We start from the raw sequence: 21,205 nt of genomic DNA, 5'->3' as shown, positions 1-21,205 counted from the left end.
AGGACTCCCATAGCACAAGAAATAAAAGCTAGAATCAACCACTGGGATAGATTCAAACTAAAAAGCTTTCTCTCAGCAAGGGAAACTATCAGTAATGTGAAGAGAGAGCCTACAGAGTGGGAGAATATCTTGCCACTCATAGTTCAGATAGAGCGCTAATTTCCAGAATATATAAAGAACTCAAAAAACTCTACACCAAGAATACAAATAACCCAATCAACAAATGGGCTAAGGAAATGAACAGACACTTCACAGAAGAAGATGTACAAGCAATCAACAGATATATGAAAAAATGTTCAACATCTTTAGTAATAAGAGAAACGCAAATCAAAACTACCCTAAGATTTCATCTCACCCCAATTAGAATGGCGATTATCAAGAACATAAGCAACAATAGGTGTTGGAGAGGATGTGGGGAAAAAGGTACACTCATACATTGCTGGTGGGGTTGCAAATTAGTGCAGCCACTCTGGAAAGCAGTGTGGAGATTCCTCAGAAAGCTTGGAATGGAACCACCATTTGACCCAGCTATCCCACTCCTTGGCCTATACCCAAAGGACTTAAAATCAGCATACTACAGAGATACAGCCACATCAATGTTCATAGCTGCTCAATTCACAATGAGACTATGGAACCAACCTAGATGCCCTTCAGTTGATGAATGGATAAAGAAACTGTGGCATATATATATATATAGTATATATATATATTATATATATTATATATACACAATGGAATATTACTCCACCATGAAGAATGATAAAATTATGGCATTTGCAGGCAAATGGATGAAATTGGAGAATATCATGCTAAGTGAGATAAGCCAATCTCAAAAAACTAAAGGACGAATGATCTCGCTGATAAGCAGATGAGGACATGTAAGGGGGTCTAGGAGGGATTAGTGTTAGGGTTAGGGTTAGGTTTAGGGTTAGGGATAAGGAGGGTGGTAAGAATGGAGGAAGGAAGGACTGTATAGAGGGAAAAGAGGGGTGGGAGGGGTGGGGGGAAGGGGAAAAATAACAGAATGAATCAACATTGCCCTATGTAAATTTATGATTTTTAATTAAAATAAATTTTAAAAAAGGAAAAAAAAAAAAAAAAACCACATAGGTAAAAATCCCCCCCTCCCAAAAAAAAAAAGTGTTCATTACACTGCAACAGTGGCTCAAGCAGTGAGAAAAACAAATGAAGACTTTGGTCATCTTAATGATTGATTAACCTACACACACACACACACACACACACACACACACACACACACAGAGTAGCTACCTTACGAGTCTTTTCCTTAACTACCTTACTGTGATACTAACCAGAATATAAGTGAGATAACATGGTTCTCCACTATAATAATAAACTCAAATAAAGAACTGATGCAATTAAAATATCACTAACTTCACTTAATAATCAAATAAAAATTTAATTTAAGTGGTTATAAAAACAAGTGATGAATTTATCATAAATTCCGTGTTAAATTTAAATTTTTAGCATATATTATTTCTTGACTTATCAAGTTCCCTGATTTATTATTTACTCCTTTCAAATTATAAATGCTCTCTCCAGTTGTAGCACAGGAAGCATTAGTAGTTCAATAGTTTTAAGAATATCCTGCTTTTACATTTAGGTAATAAACTCCAGGAGATAGGAATCTCGGTTCTGTTTACTAACTGTCAGCGTGCTCTGCCAAGCCAGACCGCAGTGAGCAGGGCTGGAGCGCAAGGGTATCCTCCTACTCCCACCTCAACTTGGCATAATATTTTGCAAAACACATATCCAATACATATATCTGAAATGTAAGAATGACTAAATGCCAAGGGAGTATGTATGTAGACATGAGTGTTTGGAAAAAGAACTGAGGGGAAGAAGGTAAAGAAGGTGAGAAGCCAACAGGAAGGGCAAAGGAGAAAGTAAGCAAATAAATAAACTATATGGTTTTTCATTTTCTCTCCTACTCTTTCCCCTTCCTCTCCTTCTCTAATCATCAAACTATAACCTCTGAAAATACAGTTCTCTATGCTCTGATCTGTGACTTAGGCTCATAAATAGTTGGCAATGTATTTGAGAACTGTGGTTCAACACTTGGCTTTTACAAGGCTGTTATTATTCTATATACACAAATACACATGGTCAAAAATGTTTAAATGTACATCTGTATTTAAATGTGCATAAATATATTATAGTACCCACACAGTTGCAGAGTAAAATCTTAATAGATGTTGACTGAATAAATAAAACTGAGTTGCCAGAATAATCAGAATCATCACCTCTAAAGGGCTAAAGTTTATAAGGTGAGAAAATTGACTTTATCAAATCACTCAATGGACAGACTACAAGGACCTGATCATGATTTTAAAATCAGAGAATAATGGGTAAATGTATATAGGTGGGATGTAGGTATGAATATATGGCACTGATTCAGTAATTAATCATGGTAGTTTTTACTTGCTTAGAGAAATGGGTAGGTCTGTTTGGAAAGCACATTTATAGTTCATAATGTAGTGTAGTGATCATTCAGAGTTTTCACATTATCTTAAGGTAATTTTTGTTATTTGCCCTATTCTAAAGAGCAAACACTATTTCTCCAGAGTAGAGTTTGACTGAAATTCTTAAATATCTCCACAGTTTGGGTACCAGCTTCAAATTTTTCCCATTTTTTCCTTACTTTTGATTCATTGATGGTTAACAGAAATATAAAAGATTATAATCATCACCTGCTATTAATCAGAGTTTATAATTTATGGATATTTAAAGAAACATTTTTATCCACAGAATGAAATTGTTAAAAATCATGTATCAGCAAAATCATTCTTTCATAGATATTTGACATCCTAAATATTCTTAATCTTTACCTCTTGATATTATGTATACCTTGCTTTGATATTCACTAATTTCAAAGGAGGAAAAAAAAAAAGGTTAGTCACTTAAATTTAGCCACTCTAGAAGAAACAACCAAAGAAATGTCTATTTTGGCTTTTCCAACACCAGGTATTTTCTAAAGATAAAATGAAAATGCTTGTTCACAGGGTATAAGTATATGGAAGAATGAATGATGAAGACTGATCAGTTCTTTGTCCCTCTCAAGATCTGGACATAAAGATACACTATTACCTCTGTCCAAGATAATATAGTTACAAAGAAGAAGATGGAAAGAAGACGGGAAACATGTGTAGGCCAGAAGGATGACCATGTAGATAATTTCTGAGAGGCAATAATTGTGAGGATAATACACAGGATATTGGAAAGGATATGATTCTAACACAAGGAAAACAGTAGTTGCAAAATTAATTACAAGAAACAGCAAAATGATTATTCTTCAGTTCCTAAAAGGTAACCTTAGATGGGCAAATAACTTATTAAAATCATATAAAAAACAGAAATGAAGTTTTTAAAAGAATAGGTGGGGGGTTAACAATGCTGCTTAACCCTAGACTTCCTGACTATAGACTCAAAATCACCTACAGAAATGCTTCCAAAAGCATTACTGGATTCATTCCACTTCACTGAATTTTTAAAGCCAAGGATGTGATTATAATCCAATTTATTCTTATTTATATTCTTATTGTCTTATCTGTGACAAAGCCTTTCCTTCTCATAAATGATGCTTTTTGTTAAGGCCTGAAGAGGCTCTTGAAAGAATTATGATAGGAATCAAGTATGGAGGGGCTAAGGTGACTAACTTTCTTTTAAAATAATTAACTCCATCTCTGAGTTATTTAGCATAGTTTGAGGGAAGAAGGTAAATGGGGAAGGGAATGATATCAAAAGAGACAAAAGTATATAGAAAGATGGGTCCTATGACCCATATCACTACCAAATCACCACAATTATGTCAACTGAATATTACATTTAATAAGCTCTCACACTCAGAGATCCTAAAACTTCCAGAGGAATCATTTCTACCAATTGCTCATAGAGAAGTTTTAATTACTTTGGACTTACTATAACTAGTTGGGAATTTTTACAAAACGATTTTATTTAGGTATCACAAAATTTTTACAAAGAAAACAAACAAAGCAAACCAAAGGCAGACCATGTATTGTGCAGTTCAGCAGAAGTCCACCATTCTTAGCCTGAACTCTCCCCAGATTTCTCCTACTCTAGGGAAGGAAGAGAGAAAATAGAATGAGGAGAAAAAATTGAAAGCTACATCCCTTGCATTCCAATTAATGGCTACTGATAAGAAAACAGAACATTAGCCCTATAAGACCCTTCTCCTTTACCATCTTATGATAACTTCACATTCTGGAATGCAATAAATATATGTGTGAGCATACACCATAAATAATGTGTGCATACATAGAGACTGTTCCAAACAAATATGGATTAGCTGTAGACATACAAGGCCATGGGCAAAAATATTGGAATAAATTTGTAATAGTAATTTTAAGAAAAATCTTGTTAGACCTGTTCTTTTCCTAAGGTTTGTTAAAAAGTGTTTTAATCAGAGAAACAGAATTTTCAGATTTATAATTTTAACTGTAACTTACATTGATTGACTCAATATTAGAGAGTCATGGAGTCTACAGAATAGCATATATGTCATACATAAATATATATTATTGAGAAAACATTATAATTTTGGAAATAGTTCGTCAAACTCTGCCATGGACTATCGTTCCATGGAAAGAATGGTAATAGAAGTTACACTTCCACACATGCCCTAACATGCGTGCATGTACACATATACACACAATTCAGTGAATAGCCAGGAATAACTACATTATTTTCAGGATCCCATGTGAAATAAAAGTGTGAATCCACTTTTAAAAAAGTTATCAAAATTTTCAAGATGGCAACAGCAGAGCAGTAAACCAAGCATGGTCTCTTCTAATTGTTGGATTGTTGGATCCTATATGACTACACAGGTTACACACCCCTGAAAATGCCTACAGTGCCAGTGACTCAGGAGACTGAGACAGGAGGATTTCAAGTTCAAAGCCAGTCTCAGCAACTTAGCAAGACCCTAAACAACTTAGCAGGATCCTGTCTGGAAATAAAAAATAAAAGGGCTAGGGATGTGGCTCAGTTATTAAGAGCCCTGAGTACCAATTAGGAAAAAAACAAAACTGCCTTGATTAAACAGCTTACGATATGCTGGGTAAAAAATTTCAAGCAGATTTCTATGCACCAGAACTTCTCAGAGATTTTTACATGCTAATGTGCATTGTGAATCTTCAAGAGGTTCTTATACCATATAGCAGTCCTCAACTATATTTGGCCATAGCTCTTCTGAATCATCTTGTAGATGTGGTGTGGCTTCACCAAGTCCGTAACTATTTGGTCTTTTACTATGTGCATATTTAACTCAGTGGACTGAGTTATTTTCTGGGGTAGTGTACTAGAAATGGTCTGATTGAGATTATATCCCAAACCAACTTATTTTCTTCTCCTTTATCTTGTCAATTCAGAGGAAATAATATCCTTACTTACCATTACCCAGTTCCCAAGAAATGTTGTACTTTTTGCTGGCGCTGTACTTCAACAGACTCAGGGCACTAGAACTGTTCCAGGAGTTATTGGGATTACGACGCAGTGCATTTAGAGCAAATATCAGGTGGAGTCCAGAGCAATCAGCAAAGTTATAAAGTTTGTCTAGAGACCTGGCTGGGAAGAAGCAGAGAAAGGCTTATAACTTTCAAATCAATATCCAACAAAAGGAAAATATTAGCTGTTATAAAAAGCCTTTCTATGAGCTTCCTGCTAATAAGAAATTGCACAGATAGGCTTCTAAAAGGGACAATTTCCTTTTGGTGAGAGATGCATTTCAAGGTGATTTTAGAAAGAAGCACAAAGGGGATTGGAAATGTAGCTCAATGGTAGAGTGCTTGCCTAACGTGTGAGGCTCTGGGTTCAATATCCAGCACAGGCAAAAAAATTAAAAATAAAAACAAACATAAAAACCTGGGAGAATTCCAGAGGTTGCAATTTGGCAATCATGTCTAGTCCACTCTCATAATCATCTTATTATTTGTTAACAAAAAATTGAATTGCTGATGTTTAAAATGGGACAATTCCAGAGTAGCTGGATTTTTAAACTTTTCTGGAAAAATCAGAAGATCTGCCATTGTTGCATATCCTGCTTGACATGACAGGAATAGTGTCAGGGTAAAAAGTCAGGAAAGACGACTAGCTGATGAGTCTTTGAAAAAAAACTCAGTCTACCAAGACTTTCAAAAAATGTCACTCAAGTTCATGTTTCTGGTATATTTGAGAATGGAAACACAATAACCATTATTGGGATATGCTCACTTTCAAGCTGATCCTAGATAACATTAATTCTATAACCATGTGTCTCATAACCATCTCATTTCTTCATTTCTGTTACCATCATTCTTGTCTGATCCTCATTTCCATTTGCATGAATTACTACAATGTCTATATTTTTTTTGTCTCCTTCTAGATTCTTCCCATCTTGCCAACTCATCTTCTTTCAATCACTCTTACCAGTTTCACTCACTCCTCAAAACCTTAGTGGATTCTCAACCCCTTTTCTTCCTCAGTTCAGTACCTCTATGATTGACCTATAATTTTGGGGGGCCAAGGGGGTACCAGGGGTTGAACCTAGGGGCACTTGGCCACTGAGCCACATCCCCAGCCCTACTCTGTATTTTTATTTAGAGACAGGGTCTCACTGAGTTGCTTAGGGCCTCACTTTTGCTGAGGCTGACTTTGAACTCGAGATCCTCCTGCCTCAGCCTCCAGAGCCACTGGGATTATAGGCATGTGCCATTGCACCGGTTCACCTGTATATTTTTCCTACAATTTTAGGCATCTCTATTTCTCTCAGAATTCTCTGTTGATGTCAACTGGTTCAACTGATTACAGAATTCTTTGATATGTTGACCTTTGCTCTAAATATTCTCCCCCTTTGGCATGCCCTTATTCCATATTCCTCTTTTGAGCGTATCCAGGTTTTACTTGTTCCTAAGGTATGGATAACACGACTTTGGGTGATATGTAATTATAAAAAATATTTTAGGTTAATAATTATGTACAGGGGTTCATATTATCTTAATATTCATTGTCCAAATGCCTAGAACAGAGTTTGTCAAATGAGATTCATGAACCACAAAAGTTCCACAAGAGGTCAATAGGGGTTTGTAAAAGATGATGCAGAGTGACCAAGGCTGTCCTAGTAGCAATTTTGTGATAGGCCTTTTAGTCTTTCAAAGTATAACTATGGTCATTAGATTGAGTTCATTATCAGTTTTTGAAGTGAGATGCAGTAAGTCTGCCGTTTTCTATTTCTTACATGTGTAAGAAGGCATTTTTAAAGAAACATCAAGAATAACAACAGAAATTGTCTCATTTCAGTTGAAAATAAAATCCATATGAACTATCTCACATTCTACCCAGAATTGAGCAACTGGGCAAAACAACAAAGGGCATAGGTTTCAGATTAAAGAGACAAACTTATTTATTTTTAGTTCCAAAATAGCAAAAGTAAAAAGGATTTATAGGCCTATTAAAATCATCATAAAACCAACACATGTGTATAATAATTTTATAATTATCTACATGCAACTCAGTAAGAAAATGGAATTTTAAAAAGTCTTATGTAAATTGTATCTTAGGTTGTAGCTTAATTTAAACACAATAAATTTTTTATACTCAAAATAATGTTAGTTAATGAAAATTGATAAATTTTATTTAACTTAAACCTAAAAACCTACTTTCAAAAATTATCTCATATTGGTTTAAAACATTTACTTAATAAACACTACTTATATTTATATGCCTCATCAGTTTTTCAAATTCATGGAAAGTAATTAAACTAATTTTGAGAAATAAAGTTAACAACTCTTTTTTATTTTCAAGAATGGTTATCCAGAATATCTATATCCCTGCACTTATCGTATACTACATGTTATATCTCAATACCATTTGCACAACAGAAAGTTTGATAAGACTAATTTTAGGCCTACTTGGGTGAGACACACAAAAAATTATAACTTTTTTTAAAAAAAAACTTAAGTTTCTTCTTCAATCTATACCACTAGTGTTGGTACCCTTGGTGGGGAAGGTGAAACCATACAAAAGAAAAGGCTAAGGAATTGGCCAAACTAAACACATTCTCAAAAAAATATTATTTTCTATTTAAAAGAGAATTGGTTATTATTATTAGATTAATATATCTACAACTAATTAATCACATTAACATACTATGAGATTTAGATATGATCATTTTACATAAAAGTTCCCTGACACCTGAGAACTATTATGATATGTTCTCAAATGTAATATTCATATTAAAGATCAGGAGAAGTTCATTTTAAAGTCCTTTAATATTTGTGCCACAGAAGTTCCACTATTTTACCAGGAAAATACTCAAATGTTCAAATCACATCTTATTCATCCAAATTGTTCAAAATTTCAACTGCAGCTTATAATTTGTTGAAACATTCTTATTTTTATAATTTTTAGTTTTAATTATAAACTAAAGTTCTGGTAAATTTGTTTCAAAGTTTAATACAAATGACTAATAATAATTTTAGGGAGATTGATTTGCTTTATGTAGCCTTTTCCTACAACTAATTATTTCTATATAATGTGTTAAGGTTTAGATATTAAGTGTCCCCCAAAAGCTCATGTGTGAGACAACACAAAAATGTTCAGAGGTGAAATGATTGGGTTATGAGAGCTTTAACTTAATCAGTGAGTTAATCCATTTGAATCAGTTAACTAGGTGGTGATTATATAGGTAGAGTGTGGCTGGAGAAGGTGAATCACTGAGGGGTGCCTTTGGGTTTATATTTTTTCCTTGTTGAGCAAAGCTCTCTACTTCCAGGTGGCCATGTCCTGAGCTATTTTCCTCCCCCACACTCTTCTGCCATGATGTTCTGCCTCACTTTGGCCCCAAAGCAATGTCGCTGGGTGCTTATGGACTGGACCTCTGAATCCACGAGCACCAAGTAAACTTTCCTTCCTCTAAAATTGTTCTTGTCAGGGCTATTGGTCAGAGTGTTGAAAATGCTGATAAAAACATAATGGTGCACCATGATTAAGAGGGGTTCATCCCAAGGAATGCAAGATTGGTTCAATATATGGAAATCAATAAGCATAATTCATTATATCAATAGATAATCAATAAGTCAATCCCAAAATCAATAAGCCAATTTGAAAGACAAGAATCACATGATTATCTCAGATGCAGAAAAAGCATTTGACAAAATACAGCATCAATTCATGTTCGAATCATTAGAAAAACTAGGGATAGTAGGAATATACCTCATAATAAATGCTAAATAGGTTAAACCCAACCCAAGGCTAACATCATTCTAAATGTTGAAAAATTGAAAGCATTCCCTCTAAAAACTGGAATAAGACAGGGATGCCCTCTTTCACCACTTCCATCCAACATATTAAAATACTAGACAGAGCAATTAGGCAAAGAAAGAAATTAAAGGGATACAAATAGAAAAAGAATTCAAATTATCCCTATTTGCCAATGACATGATTCTATTTTTAGAAGATCCAAAAAAACTGTACCTGAGAACTTTTAGAACCCATAAACAATTTAGCAAAGTAGTAGGATACAAAATTAACACCCATTAATCAATTATGTTCCTATACACCAATGATGAATCGATGAAAGAGAAATTAACAAAACTACCCCATTCACAATAGCCTCAAAAAAAAAAAATACTTGTGAATCAGTCTAACAAAAGAGGTAAAATATTTCTACAATGAAACTATTGAACATGAAAAAAATATGAATAGGACCTTGGCATCATGGCACACACCTGGCAGCTTGGGAGGTTAAGGCAGGAGGATAACAAGTTCAAAGCAGGCCTCAGCAAAAGCAAGGCACTAAGCAACTCAGTGAGACCCTGTCTCTAAATAAAACACAAAATAGGGCTGGGAATATGGCTCAGTGGTCAGGTGTCCCTGAGTCTAATCCATGGTCACCCCCCACCAAATGGTCATACTACCCAAAATGCTATACAGATTTAATGCAATTCCTATCAAAATTCCAATGATGTTCTTCATAGAAATAGAAAAAGCAGTCACAAAATAAATGTGGGAAAATAAGAGGCCCAGAATAAGCCAAAGCAATTCCTAGGAAGAAAAAGTGAAGCAGGAGGCATCACAATAAATTATATAAATTATTTTACAGGGCTTTGGTAACAAAAACAGCATAGTATTGGCACCAAAACAGACATAAAGACCAATGGAACACAAAAGAAGACACGGAGACAAACCCATATAAATTCAGTTATCTCATACTAGACATAGGTGCCATAAACGTACATTGGAGAAAAGATAGCCTCTTGAACAAATGGCACTGGCAAAACTGGAAATCCATATGTAGCAGTATGAAATTTAACCCCTAACTCTCATCCTGCACAAAACTCAACTCAAAGTGGATCAAGGACCTAGGAATTAGACCAGAGACCCTGTGTCTATTAGATGAAAATGTAGGTCCAACTCTCCATCATGCTGGCTTAGGAATTGACTTCCTCAACAAGATTCCAAAAGCACAAGAAGTAACATCAAGAATCAATAAATGGGATGGTTTCAAACTAAAAAGCTTCTTCACAGCAAAGGAAATAATCAATAATGTGAAGAGAGTCTTCAGAATGGGAAAAAAATCTTTGCCAGCTGCTCCTCAGATACATAATCTCCAGGATATAAAAAGAACTCAAAAAACTTAACACCAAATAAACAAATAATCCAATCAATAAATGGGCAAAGGAACTGAATAGAGACTTCACAGAAGAAGAAATATGAATGGTCAAAAAATATACAAAAAAATGTTCAACATCTCCAGCAATTAGAGAAATTCAAATTGAAATCACACTGAGATTCCATCTTACTCCAATCAGAATGGCAATTATCAAAAATACAAGCAAGAATAAATGTTGAGGATGTGGGGAAAAAGGCACACTCATACATTGCTGGTGGGAAGGTGCAACCACTCTAGAAAACAGTATGGAGATTCCTCATAAAACTTGGAAGGGAACTACCATTTGACCCAATTATCCTACTCCTCAGTATATATCCAAAGGACTTAAACTCAGCATACTATCAATGTTTATAGCAGCTCAATTCACAATAGCCAAACCACGGAATCAGCCTAGGTGCCCTTCAACAGATGAATGGATAAAGAAATTGTCATATATATACACAATGGAATATTACTCAGCCTTAAAGAAAAATGAAATTATGGCATTTGCCAGTAAATGGATGGAGCTGGAGAATATCATGCTAAGTGAAATAAGCCAATCCCAAAAAACCAAAGGCTAAATATTTTCTCTGATATGTGGATGCTAGTTCACAATAAGGTGGAAGGCTAGAGAAGAATAGAGGTACTTTGATTTTGGCAGAGGGGAGGGGCTGTGGAGGTAGGAAGGATAGTAGAATGAATCAGATGTAAGTTTCCTATGTTCACATATGAATACATGCCAAGTATAACTCCACATCATGTACAACCACAAAAATGGGATCCTAATTAGAATGTTATACTCCATGTATGTATATCAAAATATTCTCTACTGTCATGTATATCAAAAGAGAACAAATAAAAAATAAATTTTAAAAAACATAATGGCAGTATCTATATTTTTACTATCATATGTGTTAAGAAAGTGAATGCACACCAAACACAAAAGCACATCAAACCTGTGACTTCATGACTTGATGGTTTAAGGCAAGGAAAATGTAATTTATGAAAAAAAAGTCAGTGTGAAAAACAGTGTGGAGAAATTATTTACATGGTTTGTTTAAAAGGCAAAAATTAACAACTAGCATGCTAGAAGTTTGGGAAATACTTCATTAAGGATAAATTTAAATTCTGCCTTTTTGTGAAGCCATTCCTAAACAACACACTTCCCAAAGTGACCTCTAACACAGGGTCTATACCACTTGTTGTTACCTGACTGCTTTGTGACATCTCCTGTGACTGACATTGTCTTATCTTGGGATTTATCTTTTGATTCATTTACTTCTTGAGAGTGAATAGCTTGTTCTTCCAATTAAACTGATAAGTTCTTAACTCTGGCATCTAACACACATGCTAATTTTCTGCCTTAAAGTAATGCTGAAGAGTTCTCACAGCTTTTATTATTATTTTTGTATAAAATAATCTAGTATGAATTTGAATGGGGCCAAAGAGAGATCTGAAATAATTATTGCTGGACAGAGAGATGTGATCTAGAGTTTATTAGGATCCCATTTTTGTGGTTGTACAAAATGTGAGTAGGCCACGCTCAAAACCATCTAGTGGTTTCCTGTGTCATTCAGTTAAGAGCCAAAGTTTGTTTGGCTCTTAAAAGAAAAGAGTTTAAAAACTCTTCAAAGAGCCATAGCGTTTTCTAGGATCCCATTTTTGTGGTTGTACATGATGTGGAGTTACACTTGGCATGTATTCATATATGAACATAGGAAACTTACATCTGATTCATTCTACTATCCTTCCTACCCCAACAGTCCCTCCCCTCTGCCAAAATCAAAGTACCTCTATTCTTCCCTAGCCTTCCTCCTTATTGTATTTGAAGATAGAGAATTTAGTAGATGCTCAACAAATATAATCTTCCTTCGGATATCTGCTATAGGTTCCCTCCAACCTAGTGGATGCTTAAAGATGATTTTCTACTCTCTCCACCAGAGGATGCCAGTGCCTCTATGTCCTCCAGTTAGGCTGCCTTGATATTTTGCAGGATAGAATTTTGAGGACCAAGAGGGGAAGTGGAAGAAATGGAGCTCAAGCCAGATGTTAGAGAGTATAGGCTCGGCAGCCATCTATGCAGTGCTGGTAGTCGATTCTCTGAAAGGTCTTGAGACTTCTGAAGGACATGTAGAAAGATGGTCAAAAACAAAACCCTATGAAATGCCCACACATATGAATCAGGAGGGGAAAAAATTTAAAAAGACATTGAAGAAAAGAATCCAGAAATCTAGTTTTAAGAACTCCAAAGAAGAGCATTACCAGCTGGTGCTGGTCAATAGTAGTATGTGTTAGTGGCAAATAGAGGGGAAAAAGGATGGGAGGTCCATTACATTAAAGAGCAGCGAGATTAGAGACTAATTAGGGGTGAAGATGAAAAAGAATGACTGGAAGGAGAACCAGTATAGACTCTGGTTTATTCAACTTGCTTGTCAAAGTTCTATGGCACTAAAAGGAAGAAAAGAACAAACTAGTAACTAGAGAAGCACCAAAAACTGATTTTTAAAAATTGAAGATCCAATGTCCCATTTTGCCAAAAAGTAATTTCTTCAATAAGGCTTTATATTAGGACAAAGTAGATAAGGATAAATGAATTCACACTAAAATATGAGTGACGGATTATTTCTCTGAGTTTCCTCGGGACTTCAAACTTCAAAAACAAAGGAGAAAAACAATTCAATAAACAAAAGTAGGACACTCATTAAATCATCGATTTATTTGACAAATATATATTAAGCACCTACTATGTGCCAAGCACTATAGCAATGGGGGAAACAGAAAACAGGCCCTACCTACATGGGGATCATATTTCATGTGGGAGCAGAGGAGGGGAGGGAATTGGCAAAGCCACCAGTATGGCTGCCCCAGGATTAATAGGAGAAGAACAGCAAGGGATGAGGTCACAGTGGTAGGAGGGCCAGTCATGAAGGGCCTTACTGGCTACTGTACAAACTTTGGCTCTTAACTGAATGACACAGGAAACCACTAGATGGTTTTGAGCGTGGCCTACTCACATTTTAAAAGCATCACTCTCACTGTTGGGCTGAAAAAAGTCTGGAAGAGGTGGGGACCAGTAAGGGTGAAAGCAGGGAAATTCGTGAAGAGTCTCTAGCAATAATTCAAGAAAGGGATTGCAGTGGCTGGGACCAGGTGGCAGCAGGAGTGTTGGAGGTGGTTGGGTCCTAAGGATGTTTTTAATACAAACAGTAAGATTTGCTGGAGAGTTGGATGTGCAGGATAAGGAGAGGAGAAAATGAGTCCAGAAAAACTTAAGTTTTTTGGCTTGATAAAAAAATGATGACCTTGACATTTATAATGAAGTATGGAAGATTGGGAGAACCAAGAGATCAGAATTTTGGTTTTGGGAATGTTCAATTTGAGATACTTTTAGACATATACGTAAAGAATTCAATGGACACAATATGTAAATCCTGAGGTAGGGGAAGAGGTATCAACTGAAGTTATAAAACTGAATGAAAATTTTAAAAAGATTGGGAGAGGTAGGGAGATTCCTATTGTAAAGAAGGGAGATAGTTGTAATAAGGTTTTTTATTTTTTATTTTTTAATTTTTTTCATTATTATTTTTTTGTTATTGTAAACAAATGGAATACATGTTGTTTCTCTGTACATGGAGTAAAGGCATACCATTTGTGTAATCATAAATTTACATAGGGTAATGTTGTTTGATTCATTCTGCTATTTTTTCCCTTCCCCCCACCCCTCCCACCCCTCTTTTCCCTCTATACAGTCCTTCCTTCCTCCATTCTTGCCCCCCTCCCTAACCCTAACCCTAACACGAACCCCTCACACCCCCCATTATGTGTCATCATCGGCTTATCAGAGAGATCATTCGACCTTTGGATTTTTGAGATTGCCTTATCTCACTTAGCATGATATTCTCCAATTTCATCCATTTGCCTGCAAATGCCATAATTTTATCATTCTTTATGGCTGAGTAATATTCCATTGTATATATATACCACAGTTTCTTTATCCAGTCATCAATTGAAGGGCATCTAGGTTGGTTCCACAATCTGGCTATTGTGAATTGAGCAGCTATGAACATTGATGTGGCTACATCTCTGTAGTATACTGATTTTAAGTCCTTTGGGTATAGGCCAAGGAGTGGGATAGCTGGGTCAAATGGTGTTTCCATTCGAAGTTTTCTAAGGAATCTCCACATTGCTTTCCAGAGTGGCTGCACTAATTTGCAGCCCCACCAGCAATGTATGAGTGTACCTTCTTCCCCACATCCTCGCCAACACCTGTTGTTGCTTGTATTCTTGATAATCGCCATTCTAATTGGGGTCAGATGGAATCTTAGGGTAGTTTTGATTTACATTTCTCTTATTAGTAGAGATGTTGAACATTTTTTCATATGTTTGTTGATTGCTTGTAGATTTTCTGTGAAGTGTCTGTTCATTTCCTTAGCCCATTTGTTGATTGGGTTATTTGTATTGTTGGTGTAGAGTTTTTTGAGTTCTTTATAGATTCTGGAGATTAGTGCTCTATCTGAAGTATGATTGGCAAAGATTTTCTCCTACTCTGTAGGCTCTTTCTTCACATTGCTGATAGTTTCCTTTGCTGAGAGAAAGCTTTTTAGTTTGAAGCTATCCAGTTATTGATTCTTGCTTTTATTTCTTGTGCTATGGGAGTCCTGTTGAGGAAGTCTGGTTCTAAGCCAACAAGGTTTTTAAATTTACAGATGCAGCAAACTCAAGGGAGCTTGGTCTCATCCCCATTGTTACCTGGCTCTTTTTTTTGCAGAGCCTCTAAAGCTTTCTTAATTCTGACCTCCACTGACTCCCTATCTAGGATTAGCTTCATATACTTTCATCCTGTTTTTGATTTCCTTAAAGCAATGGCTACCTTACTCTCACCCTCAACTTTGACAGAGAAAACTGACATTTTAATTTCACAAAAACTTTTATGCACACAAAGCTTACAGACATGAACCCATTTCTCATTTTCTAAATCAATGACCAACTCTAAGCTGTTCTTCTACAGAAATTATGGAGCCACAAGTGTCCCTTGGGAATTAAACAGTAAATTTCTCAGTAATTTTAGCTTCTGATTTTGCTTCCTGAGTTCTACAAAAAAGAGGCATTAAAATATTTTTTTATAACTCAATAATTAACAAGTCATTCCCAGTATTAGATCTACCCCAAATAAGTCCTGTGCCATTACATGATTTTTTTTCCTTGGGGGCTAGGAGGCAGCTGACATCAAAGTGTCAAAGAGTGCTTAAGCTCTACCTTTTATTGCTCATGTGATTTGATAACCTGTTCAGGTTCTCATGTGCTCATAATTGGAAGCAGTGACCCTACTGCAACCATTTCTCTTTTGGGAGTCACCAGCACTTTCCTCCCAGGGTTAAGGCTAAGGATCATCTGCTTAAGTCCTTAATCACACAGAAAACACTATCTCCCTTCATGCGAACGTTCTGGGAGAACCAGTCACAGAGTGATGCTATGCTCCTTTTTACCAGTTAAGAAAAGAAGAGGATTTGGGGCTTAGAGGCACATGCCTGTAATCCCAGTTATTTGGGAGACAGATTCAGGAGAATTTGCAAGTTTGAGGTCAGCCTAGGCAACTTAGCAAGACCATGTCTCAAAATAAAAATGTAAAAAAGGTCTGGGATGTAGGTCAGTGGTAGAGTGCCAGCCGAATACACACAAGGCCCTGGTTTCAATTCTCAGTACCACAAAAAAAAAAAAACAAGATTGAACTGAATCCTTAAAACAAATTAAGTAAATTTTGTGTGATTCATGCTTACCCTTTATCCAAAGAGTTTCTCAGACACTAGAGTCTGAGGAAATTTGGGCGTTGTTAGAATTCCTCCTCATTCTTTGACAGACCACATTATTCCTTGACTCCAGGATTGTTATCTCTGCCGGGAATACCCTTTCTTCATTTCTCTCTTCATAGCCAACATCAGTGGCTTCTGTGAGAACTTCCCTGACTCCCCAAGGCAGAGACCCTGGGACTTTTTCCTCTGATCTCTCCCAGTTTTTTACTTGCTCATTCTATGGCAACATCCAATCATGCTACCATTGTTCAGCCCTGTTTTTTCTGTCTCAAGGCAAACTGGAACCTTTGCCAAAAAGACACCCAGATCTGCCTCTTTAGCATTCACATCAGTGTCTGCTACACAAAAAAACCTTAATAAATGCCCGACTTATACAGGTGTCATTTAGGCCCATTCGAAGCCACTTAAAATTTGTACCCTAAACTATCCAACCTCAATTATCAATATTCATTATAGCAAATTCCCTTTAGATTATATTTATTACCTCATGCTGTTAAATGCACTAAAATAATATACTCATTGCATTAAGTGTTCAATCCAGAGTGAATAATACTGGTAAGGCATGGGTGAACATCCAAAAGAAGCTGTAAAAACAGAGGAAGTCATAAAAGTGAGAGAAATGCAAGAGTGAAAGCAGTGTGGCAAACTGAACCAATTCAGCCTCTTGTAATTCAGAGAGGAACTATCAGTTCATAAGGAATCATTTGAATTAGTGAGTATAGCCAATGCGGGGAGGGAGTACATTAATTGCAGCTATTAAGACAGAACTGCTTGAGAATTGCCTAGGAGGAAAACACAATCTTTTCAGAAAGAGTGAAGATATCTCTAAACTGAGAGCTAATTTTAATAAGAAGAGAAATGTCTCCAAGTTAGTCAGGGCACTGAAGCCTCAACTAGGTTATGAAGAAATTAGCATAAATGTCTATAATTTAACTGAAGCTGTTTGAAGGAGAATGAGAGTTGGGAAATGTGTGTGAATAAAAAATACAACATTATCAGAAGACTGTGCTAGAGAGTAATTGTTGCATTAATCAACTTAACTAGATTAAAGGGAAACTGAGTGCCAGTGAATATAGCAGGACCTTTGGATCTCATTAGAAACCCATAGAAATTACGAGAGGAGAAGATGAAAAGAGACACAGACAATAAAGAGACTGATATCGCTTTTAAGAAATGTACCCTTAAGAAACAATTTTTCCTAATGACGTACCTTACAGAAATAGAGCAAGCAATCATGAAATTCATCTGGAAGAATAAGAAACCCAGAATAGCTAAAGCAATCCTTCGCAGGAAAAATGAAGCAGGGGGTACCACAATACCCGAATTTCAACTTTATTACAAAGCAATAGTAACAAAGACGGCATGGTACTGGTACCAAAATAGACAGGTAGATCAATGGTACAGAATAGAGGACACGGACACAAACCCAAATAAATACAACTTTCTAATACTAGACAAAGGCACCAAAAATATGCAATGGAGAAAAGATAGCCTCTTCAACAAATGGTGCTGGGAGAATTGGAAATCCATATGCAACAGAATGAAACTAAACCCATATCTCTCACCCTGCACAAAACTCAACTCAAAATGGATTAAGGACCTTGGAATCAGACCAGAGACTCTGCAGATTATAGAAGAAAAAGTAGGTCCTGATCTTCAACATGTCGGGCTAGGACCAGACTTCCTCAACAGGACTCCCATAGCACAAGAAATAAAAGCAAGAATCAATAACTGGGATAGATTCAAACTAAAAAGCTTTCTCTCAGCAAAGGAAACTATCAGTAATGTGAAGAAAGAGCCTACAGAGTGGGAGAATATCTTTGCCAATCATACTTCAGATAGAGCACTAATCTCCAGAATCTATAAAGAACTCAAAAAACTCTACACCAACAATACAAATAATCCAATCGACAAATGGGCTAAGGAAATGAACAGACACTTCACAGAAGAAGATGTACAAGCAATCAATAAACATATGAAAAAATGTTCAACATCTCTAGTAATAAGAGAAATGCAAATCAAAACCACCCTAAGATTCCATCTGACCCCAATTAGAATGGCGATTATCAAAAATACAAGCAACAGGTGTTGGCGAGGATGTGGGGAGAAAGGTACACTCATACATTGCTGGTGGGGCTGCAAATTAGTGCAGCCACTCTGGAAAGCAGTGTGGAGATTCCTTAGAAAACTTGGAATGGACCCTCCATTTGACCCAGCTATCCCACTCCTTGGCCTATACCCAAAGGACTTAAAATCAGCACACTACAGAGATACAGCCACATCAATGTTCATAGCTGCTCAATTCACAATAGCCAGACTATGGAACCAACCTAGATGCCCTTCAATTGATGAGTGGATAAAGAAACTGTGGTATATATACACAATGGAATATTACTCAGCCATAAAGAATGATAAAATTATGGCATTTGCAGGCAAATGGATGAAATTGGAGAATATCATGCTAAGTGAGATAAACCAATCTCAAAAAGCCAAAGGACGAATGATATCGCTAATAAGTGGAGGATGACACATAAAGGGGGGGAGGGAAGGGTTAATGTTAGGGTTAGAGTTAGGGTTAGGGAGGGGGGCAAGTATGGAGGAAGAAAGTACTGTATAGAGGGTAAAGAGGGGTGGGAGGGGTGGGGGGAAGGAAAAAAATAACAGAATGAATCAAACAACATTACTGTATGTAAATTTATGATTACACAAATGGTATGCCTTTACGCCATGTACAAACAGAGAAACAACATGTATCCCATTTGTTTACAATAAAAAAAAAAGAAACAATTTTTTTAAAAATGTGAATAATAGTTCTAGAGGATAGTTTAAGAATCTATCAAAAATTTAAAAGTACAGTCTGAGACCAAGCAAGCCCACTCACTGTTATACATAAACACTTGCAAAAGTTATCCAAAATAAATGTACAAAGGACATCATTGCAGTGCTCTCTTTAATAGCCAATAATTTTAACAATGCCTATCAAATGGGAACTGAATAAATGAATTATAGAAAATCTATATTGCAGAAAGATATTACAAAGGAAGAAGGCCAGCATAAACTCTGTGTAGTTGGGTTGCAATTGCAGGCATCATTAGAACTAACAGTTCATGCATGGAGAGAGAGAGAGAGAGAGAGGAAAAGGGAGACAGAAATGGCTGATATCAGTGGGTTGATGCCAGGGCTAAGTCAGAGAAAATATAAGATTACAAGATGTACCTCAGACATTTTATAGTACCATAAACTAAAGAAGTGCTCAAAAATGATGATAGTATATCAAAAGCATATAGACATCAGTCTGAAGGAGTCCTTCCCCCATGACCAAAGCTGAGATAATTTAAATGACAACACAAATAAAGATACATTTGAGTGCAGGATTCTGCCAGGGTGGGGAGCCAGTACTACAGTTCTTTTTGCCCTGCCCCTGTGCTCTGTGTGGGTGCTCACTGCTCTCAGGGATGACTTCAAACACCACAGAGAACACGTGTCTTCCCCTGCCACTTTGCCTCATGCAGTATGTATGCCCATGCTACCATTTTGTTTAAAGGCAGGTGCTTCAAGTCCCTCACCACTGCTGGGGCTGCTAGTGCCAGAGACCCTTGTCAGAAGCAGAGCTTGCCTCAACAATGCCTAAGGAAATGTCCATCATCTGACCAGTGCCACTATTCCCCTGGTCAGAGTGGCCATGCAGTGGGCATCCCACACCCACTGCTATGTGCACCATACTTGCCTGACTCACTGGAGTAATTGTGTCCCTGTGCACCCTCTGGAGATAGTGGATCTCTTCAACTCTGCCATGGCATGCACTGTGCCCATAGTAAAAAATTACAGCCAAAGATGCTATAGAGAGACTCAATTATGGTGTACAACTGAGGCCAAAGCCAATAGTGTGTACCATAAGATACCCCAAACACATCTTCAAGAGAAAGCGCTTTACTATGAAGGCCACCCCATAAAAGTGATAGAGATAACTGATTCACTAAATGTGCAAATTTCAACACAGGATTATACACACATACACATGAAATAAAAATCAAGGTAACATGTTACCTCCAAAAAAACACAATAATTCACTTAGCAACAAATGCTAAAGAAATTATATTGATGGAGTGCCTGATAAAGAGTTTAAAACAATGACTATAAAGAAGCTCAGTGAGATTCAAAACAACACAAACAGTTGAACACAATTCGGGAAAATATTGCACAATATAAATCTGAAATATAGTAAGGAGATAGAAATCTTGCAAAAGAACCAAGCAGAAATCTTAGAAATGAAGAGCTTAATAATTTAAATAAAAAATCGGTTGAAAGCCTCAATGGCAGATTAAATCAATTAGAAGAAAGAGTATCTGAATTTGAAGAGAGGCTTTTGAAATATCCCAGTTAGACAAAAATAAGAAAAAAATTAAAGGATGAAGAGAACATGTAAGGTCTTTGAGATACCATTAAAAGAACAAAGGTACACATTTTGGGGGTAATAGAAGACACAAAAAATGGGGGGAAAACTTCCCTAAGGCAAAAATATGGACATCCAAGTACAGAAAACTTATAGGACCCTAAATAGACATGACCAGAAACTATTCTTGCCCTGACATACTATAGTAAAACTGTCAAAAGTACAAGGGTGGGGGGAGAGTTCTAAAACTGCAAGAGAATCACACTGAGACACATTTCCGAGGACCAGTAAGGCCATCAGCAGATGTCTCAGCTGAAATCTTACAGACAAGGAAGG

At 36.4% G+C, this 21,205-nt stretch overlaps 1 protein-coding gene across 4 annotated transcripts in view; it reads right to left on the bottom strand.

The window, feature by feature from the left end:
* The window catches only part of HPSE2 (heparanase 2 (inactive)), an 830,988-nt gene that overhangs the window by 275,216 nt on the left and 534,567 nt on the right, over positions 1-21,205 (bottom strand). For 3 of the 4 annotated variants that reach the window (XM_079137838.1, XM_079137839.1, XM_079137840.1), the window contains exon 4: positions 5,431-5,604. The exons of the other annotated variant lie outside the window; for it this stretch is intronic. In XM_079137838.1, coding sequence (XP_078993964.1) covers positions 5,431-5,604 — 174 coding nt within the window. The remainder of the gene's footprint in view (positions 1-5,430; positions 5,605-21,205) is intronic. 4 annotated transcript variants of the gene reach the window in all.

This window comes from Sciurus vulgaris (genome assembly GCF_902686455.1).
Source record: "Sciurus vulgaris genome assembly, chromosome: 4".
NCBI lineage: Eukaryota > Metazoa > Chordata > Mammalia > Rodentia > Sciuridae > Sciurus > Sciurus vulgaris.
The sequence above is the reverse complement of the archived record's forward strand: the minus strand, read 5'-3'. Positions and strand labels throughout refer to the sequence as shown.